The 12,293-nt window shown below is 41.4% G+C and overlaps 1 protein-coding gene across 1 annotated transcript in view; it reads left to right on the forward strand.

Annotated features, from left to right (window-relative positions):
• Positions 1-12,293, forward strand: part of F13A1 (coagulation factor XIII A chain) — a 141,111-nt gene that overhangs the window by 38,731 nt on the left and 90,087 nt on the right. Inside the window, exon 4 of the mRNA XM_081245387.1 lies at positions 1,911-2,162. Coding sequence (XP_081101513.1) covers positions 1,911-2,162 — 252 coding nt within the window. The remainder of the gene's footprint in view (positions 1-1,910; positions 2,163-12,293) is intronic.

Below are 12,293 nucleotides of genomic sequence, written 5' to 3' on the forward strand. Positions count from 1 at the left end.
CACTATCATACCTTGGCAGAAAGACATTTTCAAGGCTTTATTGGATTTATGATAATATTCCTTCTGAGTGTTGATAAACTGACACCCCTAACAATAGCAAAGCACTGGGGTTCTAATCTTTCTCCCTGGCTTGCGCTGTATACACTTATTTTCATTAAGATTAAGTATCTCGGGGCTTCCCTGGTGGCGCAGTGGTTGAGAATCTGCCTGCTAATGCAGGGGACACAGGTTCAAGCCCTGGGCTGGGAGGATCCCACATGCCACGGAGCAACTAGGTCCGTGAGCCACAACTACTGAGCCTGCGCATCTGGAGCCTGTGCTCCACAACAAGAGAGGCAGCGACAGTGAGAGGCCCACGCACTGCGATGAAGAGTGGCCTCCGCTTGCCACAACTAGAGAAAGCCCTCGCACAGAAACGAAGACCCAACACAGCCAAAATAAATAAATAAATAAATTCCTACCCCCAACATCAAAAAAAAAAAAGATTAAGTATCTCACAGAATTACACGGTGGCAGCTTATGTAACTACCTCCTTAGAACGCTCTAGCTTCAACAATATGTCTACCAAAGAATCCTTTAAAGACCTCAGTAACTGGAGAGGCCAAAAAGAATTATTGTTTTCATTTGTTTTAATGTAGAATCCTCTACCTGGTTTATGTTAAGCAATTGAAGTGAATACGTTTTAAAGTTTCTTCTGCTTACAATCAAAATAATTTAGACGTATTAGTCTAATTTGTAGTTTTCTTCAAGTCAAGAAGAACTGAATGTCTAATACATTTGGGAAACGTTCGTAAATGAAAGATTTGCTCCAGTTTAAAATATCTATTTGACTATTTCAAACTATAAATTGAACTGTAAGCCAAAGAGTTAAAGAATGCTGTGAGGTTTGACTTTCGCAATGAAGACTTTGATTTTCCAGGAACCCAGTGGTAAAATTTAGTTTTGAGGTCAACATCATGAAATTAGAATTTGGCCCAAAATGGCAGCAATAAAGAGAAATAAGATTTACCCTGAGATAGCTTATGCATAAAGTATGATGAGCCTGGACATACGGTAAAATACCCTGCTGTTTAATTTCCTGTTGAAATAATAGCTAAAAATTTGTTATGCATGAGAAATTATGTGCAAAGCATCTTACGTGTATTATTTTATTTCATCACTGTGTAGTATTTTTTTAAACATCTTTACTGGGGTATAATTGCATTACAATGGTGTGTTAGTTTCTGCTTTATAACAACTGTGTAGTATTATTATTCTCATTTATTGATAGAGAAAAAGAAAGGAAAATAGAGATCTGTAAAGGTCAAGTAATTTGCCAGAGGTTACAAAGGTAAGGAAGTAGCATAGCCAAGATTCAAACCTAGATAATTTGCCTCTGGAGCCTGAATTCTTGCCCATGACATAAGCCTAAATTACTAATGACGTTGGCAATAAATACGTTTCAGTTAAATACGAAAATAATGACATATGGACAACTTATAAATGTAGCTCTATTATAGGTAGTATAACAAATAATAAAATTGCCTTAAAAAGCAATTCTACGTTTTTAGAGGGCAGAATTTCAGGTACTGATGACTTCACGTTACCCTATAAGCTCTGTATTTGTTTCTGCCTCCAAGGTTAGTATTTCCACATCTTATTTGAATGCATTGATCAACCAACAAAAACCTCTGTAAGCACTGTTATTCTTTTCTTTTAAATCTAGACAGGACAAATCTGGCCTTCAAAGAAGTTACGAAAATTGACCGCCATCAGGCAGCAAGTTGGTGGCCAAAGTGAAATTCCAACCCAAGTTTCAGGCTTTCAAGTCTAATGAATTATTTCCCACCTTTAGCTATAAAGGTGACAGAGTGAGAACAAAATGGTTTGTGAAATCGCGTTAACACTATACCTCTTCTTTCTTCTCATAGGTCGCTACCCTCAGGAGAACAAGGGAACCTACATCCCTGTCCCTGTGGTCTCCGAGCTGCAGAGTGGCAAGTGGGGAGCCAAAGTTATCACGAGAGAGGACAGGTCTGTCCGGCTGTCCGTCCAGTCTTCTCCAGACTGCATTGTGGGGAAGTTCCGCATGTATGTTGCTGTCTGGACCCCCTATGGCATAATCCGCACCAGCCGAAACCCAGAAACAGACACGTACATTCTCTTCAATCCTTGGTGTGAAGGTAAGGGCCAGGGATTTATTTTCTTATTACAAAAATAGTTCCTATATTTCTAATGCGTCTCTTTTTGGATGATAGCAAAATTATTCTACAAGACATCCCTTTCCTACATACACTTTCCATGTTTTAAAGATAGAAAAAGATACAAAGTTTGTCCTCATTGTATATGAGGACATAACCTGAAGTTAATGCTGCTATAGATTTATTGCAGGAAACAATTGAAGATTGCCTAAAGCTGCACAATTAGTTAACTGTGGAGCTATATGTTGATGGTATCACCTCTGTGTATGTTATTGCTCTGTAAACAAAAAGGGTTTCTTTAACTTGACTTTCAAAACTATTAGGATCCAGAAGATGTGGTGTATATCTATATATCTATATATCTATATATATAATCTCAGCCATAACAAAGAACAAAATTTTGCCATTTTCAGTAATGTGGATGGACTTGGAAGGCATTATGCTAAGCGAAATCAGACAGAGAAAGACAAACACCGTGTGATACCACTTATATGTGGAAGCTAAAAAGTGCAAACTAGTGAATACAAAAAAATGAAGCAGACTCCCAGAGAACAAACTAATGGTTACCAGTGGGGAGAAGGAAGAGGGAGGGGCAATATAGCGGTAGGGAATTAAGAGGTACAAACAATTAGGTGTAAAATAAGATGCAAGGATATATTGTAGAACATGAGGAACATAGCCAATATTTTATAATAACTATAAATGGAGTATAACCTTTAAAAATTGTGAATCACTGTATTATATATGTACAGCTGTAACTCATATCGTACAGCAACTATACTTCAATTTTTTAAAAAAAACTATTAGGATCCATAATCTGGCTTCAGAAAAATAGAATAAAGTTGACCCTGTCTATAGTGGAACTAATTTCTCTGTCTCCTTAATTCAAGAAGAGAAAGCCTGAATGTCTAACAGATTCCGCAAATTTGCTTATATGCATAGTACGTGCACACTTCATAAACTGTAACTCTGGAGATGCAAACATGTAACTTTATTTTAATACAATACAACTTAATCTCTACTGCTATTTTGAGTCTTCCCTTCTGGCTGCTGCAGAAACTTAATCTGGTTATAGTCAAATAAACTCAGTCAAGTCCAAGGATTTCTCTACCAATCCAATTTAAAGACTCAGTCACACACAGTATTTTTCCCTATCCTCATCTCTGCTCTTCCTTGTCTGACCCCTGCTTCCATACTTGGCATGAGGCTGATTTTAAGTTCCAGAGGCAGATGCAAATGTTGTAGCAAAATTGAGGGAAGAGAGTCCACTTCTAGAGCTTAAGAAATAAGGTAATGAAACATATAAAAGCTGATGGGACCAAAGACTTCTCACGTCATCTTATTCCATATGCATTTCTCTCCAATATCTTCCAAAATGGGTCTATATTAGTGCTTATTTTGAAGGTGAGAATTTGCACTTAACTCAGGCTTGATCCGAACTTACATATAGAAAATAAGTGAACAACAGTATTTTCTACTCCTGTATAACATAAACCTGGATCCTACTGACCTTTTCTTTGAACTGTCTATTCCAATAGATGGCACTGAGCTAATCCTATGCTCCCCACTTGCCACCTCCATCATCCTATACCCAATAATCCTTATCTATGAGACAAACCTTCAAGGTTGATGGTGACAGGAGCTGCTAACTGGACCATGTGCAGTTCAAAGGTACAGGGATCTGTTTATAGTAACCTTGCCAACCAGATACAACTGCAAATGAGTGGATAATGGAGAAGACTGAGGGGAGTGAGGGGGTGGAGACAAACTAAGATTTTGAAAATGTTTCCTTGGAGATAACTGTAGACACTCAACCAGAAATGACCGGAGATACCCTGATAGGTAGGACGAGAATCAGAGATGTGAATTTGGGACTTATCTGCACCTTTGGAGAAAATATAGATAAAGAAGGAAAGAAGGTGTCCTATCAAGCCCTAAAGAACCCTAACATTTAGGGGTCTAACAGAGTAGGAATCAGCAAAGGAGGCTGAGATGGTGGAGTACATAGGTGGTGGCCTAATATAAGAAAATTGTATTTTAAAAAACCATACTTATAAAATAGGTAAACAAGAATTTGTTATTGATTTTATTGGCATTACAAAAAGAAAATCATACAACTTCATATAACTATCCAACACCCTAAGGTATTTAAAGAATGATATGATCTGCCCAAACTTTGGTTTATTAACAGCTTTTCTGGATTACATCATCCGTGTAAGATGGGACACACGTCTACATGCATTTGCACTTATGTGGCCTCTCTTCTAGAGGTGAAAAGGGTTAGTCATGTTGCCTGACATACTGACTTTACAGGAAGACCATTCAGGAGGTGGATGGTCTAATAACCTTCAACTACCTGATCGTTGCCTTGGTCTTCCATTGTGGCCATGGTGAGCAGCTTCCAGGTACCTCTGCTCCGAAAGAGTGACATAGATCTAGAGATGACATGGTGCTGGCACTAGAGGCTGCATTACAGAAAAGGAGCAGAGAGGCATTGCCCCTAGGCATTGCTGATCAGCGGAAGGTGAGAATAAAACCAGAGTTCTAGTAGGCACTTGAATAGGTGAGTCTAGAGCTCAAAGGAGATAGCTGAGCTAGAGATATAAATATGACCGCCAGCAGGAGCTAGCGGCAAGCTTAAAGGAAGAACAAGGATGGATTTAGTATAATCCACAATTAGAGTCTAAACAAAGGACAGGGAGATTGACAAAGAGTAGCCAGTGGGGTAAAAGGGAATCAGAAGAACATGGTGTCACAGAGTCAGAATATCAATTGATTCAAGGAGACAGGCTTTAGCTCTTTGGAATGCTGCTTGTTAGTTGAGTCGGATAAGAAAAGAAAGTGGCCATACACTGTGAAACTACAGAAGTCATTGGGAAAATTAGAAAGATTGTTTTACTAGTGTGATGGGGACAGAAACCAGAGAGATGGGCACGGGCTACCATGTAATGGGAGGTGAGAAAGTGGAGGCACAGGTTTTACCATCTCCTTCAAGAAGACTTGCTGTGAAACAGAGATGGTGATACGAAGGTCAAAGGAGAAGTTTTAAAGACAGGACAGAGTGGACATAATTTTCTGGTGTTGGAGACCAACCAGGAGAAAGAGTTTACAGCCCAGAGGGAGGGTGGTGGTTCACAGCCTTGGCTGCACCCTGGAATCACCTGGGGGCTTGGCCACTGACGCTGCGGTCTCCCCACCCAAACATTCTGATTGGTCTGGACTGCAGCTTGGCATTTAGGGCTTATAAAAAGCTCTGTAGATGATTCTTGAAGACACGGTTGAGAGTCACTGACTTAGAGAAATCCTTGAGCGGGTGGGATCTAGGGAACAGGTGAAGAGCCCTTGATAGGTGGGACTATCCATCCCCCACTGTGACAGGAGCAAAGTAGGATACGGGTGAAGGTGCAGGTTTTCTAGACTCAGTGGAAGGAGGATGAGGTTGTTCCCTCCTGTGATTCTGTTTTTCTCAGTAAAGTGTAAAGCAAAATCATCCGTCGAGAGCAAGAATCAAGGAGGGAGTATTGGAGGCTTGTTGGAGGAGACGTGAGAGCTGGGAGGTGGGAAGCAGGCTTACTACATGAACATGGCAGATGGGTCTGCCCCGGTCCCCAGAACCCAGAGAAAACTGCCACAACCCCTTAATTCCTTGGCCTGTGAAAGTCCAAACATTTCTGCAAATTTCTTGGGGATATTGTGGTGGTCACATCTCTACGTGTAGGAATCCTGTATCTCTCCGTGCTGACACCTGTGCTGCCTCAGAAACATCATAAACAGTTACCCAAAACATGTATGAATGTCTAGACATTAATTGCCACTGGGTGTGGGGCGGTGAGAGGAAGAAAGATTTACAGTCATCTCTCGGAAGCCCTGGGGATTGGTTCAGGGACCGCCACAGATACCCAAACTCCACGGATGCTCAAGTCCTGTATTTGCCCTTCATATTCCTTGTGTGCCATGGATTCCACCAACAGCGATAGTAAACATAGTACACAATCTGCGGTGGGTTGAATCCGCAGATGAGAACCTTGCGGGTACACAGACCCCAACCGTGCTGTGGTTCTCCAACTCAGACCATATCAGAATCACCTGGAGGGCTTGTTAAAACACAGGTTCCTGTGCAGCATTCTCATAGTGATGAGGTCTGGGTGGGGCCTGAGAACTTGTATTTCTAATCAGTTTCCAGGGGATGCTCATGCTGCTGGGCAGGGACCACACTCACAGGGCCGCTGGTTTACATAATAATCACAAGATAATAATTACAAAGCACAGGAGACTGTGTTCACTCTTCTTAAAGTTCCACTGGCTCCTCCCTAACCCTAATCCCAGTCTCTCTCCAGCTTTTACTGACTCTTCTCTCTCCCCTTTTGTTTTTCCTTGTCCTCCAAACTCTGCTCTCATCCTCTCTCAGGAGCAAATTCTCTTCTTCTCTCATGCAGAACACTCCAGCAAGCCTTTTTATTTCGTTCTTTGAGCTTCTCCAACAGAGACTACACATTTGTGCTTCTACACACTTTTCCAAAGCTATTCCCTCCAGAAAAATTCTGGCACCAGTTTTTTTGTTTTTTTGGTTTTTTTTTTTTTTGCGGTACGCGGGCCTCTCACTGTCGCGGCCTCTCCCGTTGCGGAGCACAGGCTCCGGACGCGCAGGCTCAGCGGCCATGGCTCACGGGCCCAGCCGCTCCGCGGCACGTGGGATCTTCCCGGACCGGGGCACGAACCCGTGTCCCCTGCATCGGCAGGCAGACTCTCAACCACTGCGCCACCAGGGAAGCCCCCTTTTTACATTTTTATGTTAATGATCACTGAGATCTCCCAGGGGGTGTGAATGGAATGGGAGAAAGAGGTTATCTCTTCATTTCTCTCATGCTGTGGTTTTCCCGGCCTAGAAACCAAAGCATAATCCAGCCAGGGGATCTGTATGATGAACCCCACACACAACCAAATACACTGTAGCCTGACAATCACCCAGTTTCGTGCTTGCGTGTGCTAATTCATAACAATGGACTCATAGAGATATGATCTGGCAACTAGAAAGTAGATAAGAAGAGAGGCCATTGCCCAAGGAGAAAAGATAACAAAAGAGGAAATCAGAAGTTGTCAAAATAAAGCCAGGTGAGCAAGATGCTGAAAACACCACACTCCTGACGTGGAAGTGATGTCCAAGGTGGCTTGGGACACTGGGCTGAAATTACCCAGGCAAGTACAACCCTGATTGATAAAGAATGATCAGCTCTGTTGCTGGGGGCCCTTCAGCTTGCTTTGCATTCATAGGCAATTTATCTTCCTTAATCACTAAATCATTAGTGCAGATCAATAGCTGTACCACGTGACGGAGGGCAGGGTTGGATGTCCGGAGAATTATTGGTTAGCTTTGTAATTTAACCGTGCTAACCAGGCTTCAGATCCGTTCCAGGAAGGAGCCCTTCTCTGGGTGTTGGAGAGAAAACTGTACCCACAAAGGCAGCAGGAGTGAGCTGGGTGTTTATTGTGAAGTCATCTTATTTTTCTGACCACTTGGGAACTCTGAATGGTTGAATGTATTTCCCTATTTAATTTCAAACTGTTCCCGATTGGTAGTCGAGCATTAGTGCCAGAGAGTGTGTTCTGAAAGATTTCAGTGTCCCGTCCTGTGCTCAGTACTCAGGTCAGTATTTGATTGCTCTGTTTGGTAGGGCACCGGTCCTTTTCAAGGGGTTCGGCTTTTATCAATCACTTGTTTCCCACCTCATTCCCCATCACTGATTTTCCCTTAAATCCAGCCTTCATCCTAGCACCTAGCACAGCGCCTGGTACATACTTCATGTTTAATAAATGTTTGCTGCATTGATTTAATGATTCCAAGTAAATGCTTTTTAGGTTCACTGCATTTACCATCACAGAGAAGTTGTGAATGTAATCTCACAACTTACCATCTTGGAAAAAGGTCAAAGTCATACATGGTGCATGGGGGACATGTGTTGTGGGTACATGTGTGTAGATTTCTCTCTCTTTTAGCACCTGACACTAAATTAGCATCTGTTATTTCTAACTTTTCATTCAATGTGATTTTTGCATTTTCCTTTAAACAAAGAAATCTATTAAATTTAGTGTAAAGAAATCAATAAATTTCCAATATCTGGATGCTTTTAATAGTAAAAACATAGGACCAACTTGTATTTTACTATAACATTTGTCTTTATACTATGTGCTTTGTAATTATACATGGTCTTTTATACCCTTCAGTACAGAATGGAGTAATGCACCAGGTCTGGTATTCCTGGGGTAACAATGACCAACACCCCTTTCTCTTGGAGACCCTTGAGCCCAGACCAGAATTTACACCCTCAGGCTAGAGCCATTCATCCATCAATCCACAAATATTAATAGTATATCTCCCCCAACGCTCATGACAACATAATTACCCATGGGTAGTACAGCGGTGTTATTTATTCATTCACACATATTAAGGATCAATGCTGAAGTAGGCACTCGAATGTGGTAGTGAAAAAGACAATCTTTTTCCTCAAAGAGCATCTGGCAAAGGTTTCACCAATGAGCTACTAATAAACATGAATTACAACAGTTGCAAAAGAATTGCAAAAGAAGTCATGACACAACAAGAACGTGTAATAGGAGAAGAGCCCTGGCCTCATCGGGGAGTAGGGAGAGACGGGTCGGTGGGTTATCTTTGTACCCTGTCCAGCCCCTAGAACAGTGCTTGCATGCCACAGCAGTCAGATAGTTGGTTAACTGAATTGTGATGAAGTTTTAATAAAGCTTATGTGAAATGTTTAAGCCCTTATTTATGCTAACCTTCTATTTAATGAAATAGCATATATCCTTCTTGCAAGTGTCTAAATCATTAGAGTCTCATTCATACTTCTTGTACCCAGTGAGCATTATTCAGTGTGACACTGCAATCAGAAGGAAGCCAGAGAGCTCACAGTGAAAGTTATTTTCAGTGGCATATAGATGACCCCAGATTCAAGGTCCAAAGCTGTTTCTGGAAGGAGCAGGGTGGGTAGGTCTGTTCCAGAATTCATCTGCCGATTCATGTCGTTTATAATTCCTTAGGTGGGCAGGGGTTTTTCTATATCTTCAAATGATGCTCAAAGCAGGTATCTTCCTGCATTCTGTGTTTCAGAAAGCAGGATCCTTTTCTCATTCAGCCTAACACGGTGCCAGGCCCAGAGTTAATACTCATGAATGTTTGCTGGATTGAATTGATAACCACCGCTCCAAGAGGCAGGGAGAGGATTATTAGCCTCATATTTCAAGAGTAAAAAATAGACCCTGTAGTATTACATAAAAGTTTCAGGGTCACACAGAAAAATCAGGAAACACGCTGGGGCTAAAACCTGGTTACCCTGATTTGGTCAGGGTAAGTTCTTTTATTTTCAGAACCAGAACCATGGGTATCCTGTATTGTGTAATGAGAGAAACAAGGGGTAGATGCTTCTATGATGTTCTAATCAACACTGGGAAAGCCTGCCGTTAAAAATAAATAAATAAATAAAAATAAAACCAGGTTGTTAGCTAAGAGATCAAACAAGTTTCCTTTGCAAAAAAAAAAAAAAAAAAAGAGAGAGAGAGAGAGAGAAATTAAGCATCCCAGCAAGGGCACAGGCTCCCTTTGAGGAAATGTGCTAAGTAAAGAATATCAGATACTTTTCTTTGTAGAACTGCTTCATGAATAATAGTCTGTCTTCTGAAGATATTTAAGTACACTAAAAATTCCTTAACCAGCAAAACTGGAAAAATAACACAATAAACTTCCCAAGCTGGCCTGAGCTGTAATGTAAGGCAGCGTGTGTGCAGGGAACATACACAGACCCAACTGTTGAGGAATCGCTTGCCTGGGTTTCATGGGCTCGTTCCATTCCAGAGTTCACAGGTACAAAGGCAGGCCTCTAGAGAGGCTGAATTAAACCATTTTAGGAAGACAGTGGCTCTGGACCCTTCCAGGAAAAAAAAGCACAGACTCTGGAAATACCATTCCCTAATATACTCCAGTGTTTCCCAATTCCCACGGGTGGGAATCATATGCCTATAGTGCACACAGCCTGCTGGGGTCACCACCCCTTCTGATTTACTTTGAGATGGAAAAACATATCGCGATGACACTGATTTGGAGTCACACTTGCTCCACAGATGAAGGCACCCCCTCGAAGACTGATTACACTCACCCAGCACGTCTTGCATCTTTCTTTAGTGACGCTCAGCTTTTACATAAAGGAGAGGCAAGTAGAAGTTATTTCTAATCCCTCATTCAAAATTTCTCCCTTCACTAAAAACGTGAGACATTTTGCCTTCTTGGAGAGGCCAAGCCATTATTTCTTCCAAAGGATCAGAAGCAGAACCAAACTCTGATTTAAGCTGTCCAGCAGTCTCTTCAGAGATCGAATATATGATAGCATTCCTAGCTCTACAATTGTCTTTGATCCCTTTGCCAGGCTTGAGCTTAATGACCTTAGAAATGGGACTTGCTTTAACTTTAAAATAGCATGTAAATAAGCAAAAGGAAATTTTCTACCCACGTGGGGATGAATAGCCCTCCTTCTCCCTAAGAGGTTATACAGATACTAAAATCAATATGCTCAGCATTCATTTTTACAGGTTTGTTATAAATTCTTACTTTCTCTGAGGGGGGAGGGAAATTGTAATTTCCAAGGGTGCCAGAAATCAGCCGTAGAAGTGATTCTCAGCATTTCTCAGCCCACAATTTTCTCTTTTGAACTGCCCCACTCCTCCCACCAGAGGAATCGTAAAATAAGTGAGGCCGTTCTTTACTACTTGCCTCCTGTAAGTCACCCGGGAAGAGTGGTTATTTACAAGGCATGTTGAAGGTCTGTTCTGGTGGCAGAGGTGCTGGGTAAAGCAGATGGAGGTATTATTGCATAATCACCAGTGGCGCCATGTTTTCTTGTGAGTTTTATTGTGGTGATGGTTGTTTGCCAGAGGTCTCATAGGATCAAGAGGATGTCAATGGGTCCATGGTGCTGCCATTCCAACTCTATGAGCTCTCTAGACCTAGCTTCTATCAGCTCTCATGCAATTGAGAAGTGTAGTCCCCACCCTTACATACGAGCACACACACACACACACACACACACACACCTCTGCTTTCTATCAATAACAGTTCAGATTGTTGGGCCACTAGAACAGTGACTTGTTTGTCAGCACATTTTTCCTTTTCATAGTATAATAGTACCCTCCGTGCCCCCCCCCCAGTTCTAGAAAAACCTCACCACACCTCTCAAACTAACAAAAGAATTTTAAAAACAAACAACAACAACAACAAAACAACAAAAATCTCAAGAGGCAAATGATTAAGTTTTCCTGTTTTTGTCAGCCTATCAAACAAAAAGAGTTTTTTGGCGTTTCCATGGGGATGTAATTTTTTTTTTTTTTACCCTAGCTTTGGACAACTATATTTTAAAGTGACAGATCTGAATAAAAACAAAGGAAAGAAAGCTCTTCTTTCCACCCTCAATCTTCTTTTAAAATCATAAATAAATTTAAAATTAAAATCAAGCCTCCCCATTTGATTTCCTTGCCCAGTTGTGGATTCATGATTATGCCTGCCGATTTTGAGGTAAGGTTTAATTCAGCCGCTGGAAGGAAAAGGATGGTCTCGAGCTGCAGAACTCCTTCCTATTCATGGTTTGCCACCTAAACTTATGACTTCCCATCAATAATAACCCAAAGCCCAAAAATAAATCCTTCATTTTCTTGGACTTCTCTCTCACTCTCAAAGCTCAGACATCCATCCCCATCTCTCATTCTTGCGGTTGCCATTTACTGTGCCACGTTCCCAGGCACAATGTGCTGGACGCTGGGGAGACAGTGCCCTAATCCTTTGGACTCAGAGTCTTGGTCTATTAGGGGGACAGCTTAGTATTCAAATCCTGGCTTCACCTCTTACCTGCACTATGACCTTGGGATGGATACTTCTCTCTTCCTCAGTTTCCTCATCTCTAAAATGGGGAAAATATTATGCCTTCCTCTTAGAGATGTTATGAGTTTTAAAGAGTTTGTTTTTGTACCACATTTAGCAAGTTTCTGGCATGGAGTAAATACTAAACACATACTTGTTCAAGAAATAATTAAATCACAGAACAATTTCCATATAGT

The sequence above is a fragment of the Mesoplodon bidens genome (assembly GCF_964165515.1).
Source record: "Mesoplodon bidens genome assembly, chromosome: 10".
Lineage (NCBI taxonomy): Eukaryota > Metazoa > Chordata > Mammalia > Artiodactyla > Ziphiidae > Mesoplodon > Mesoplodon bidens.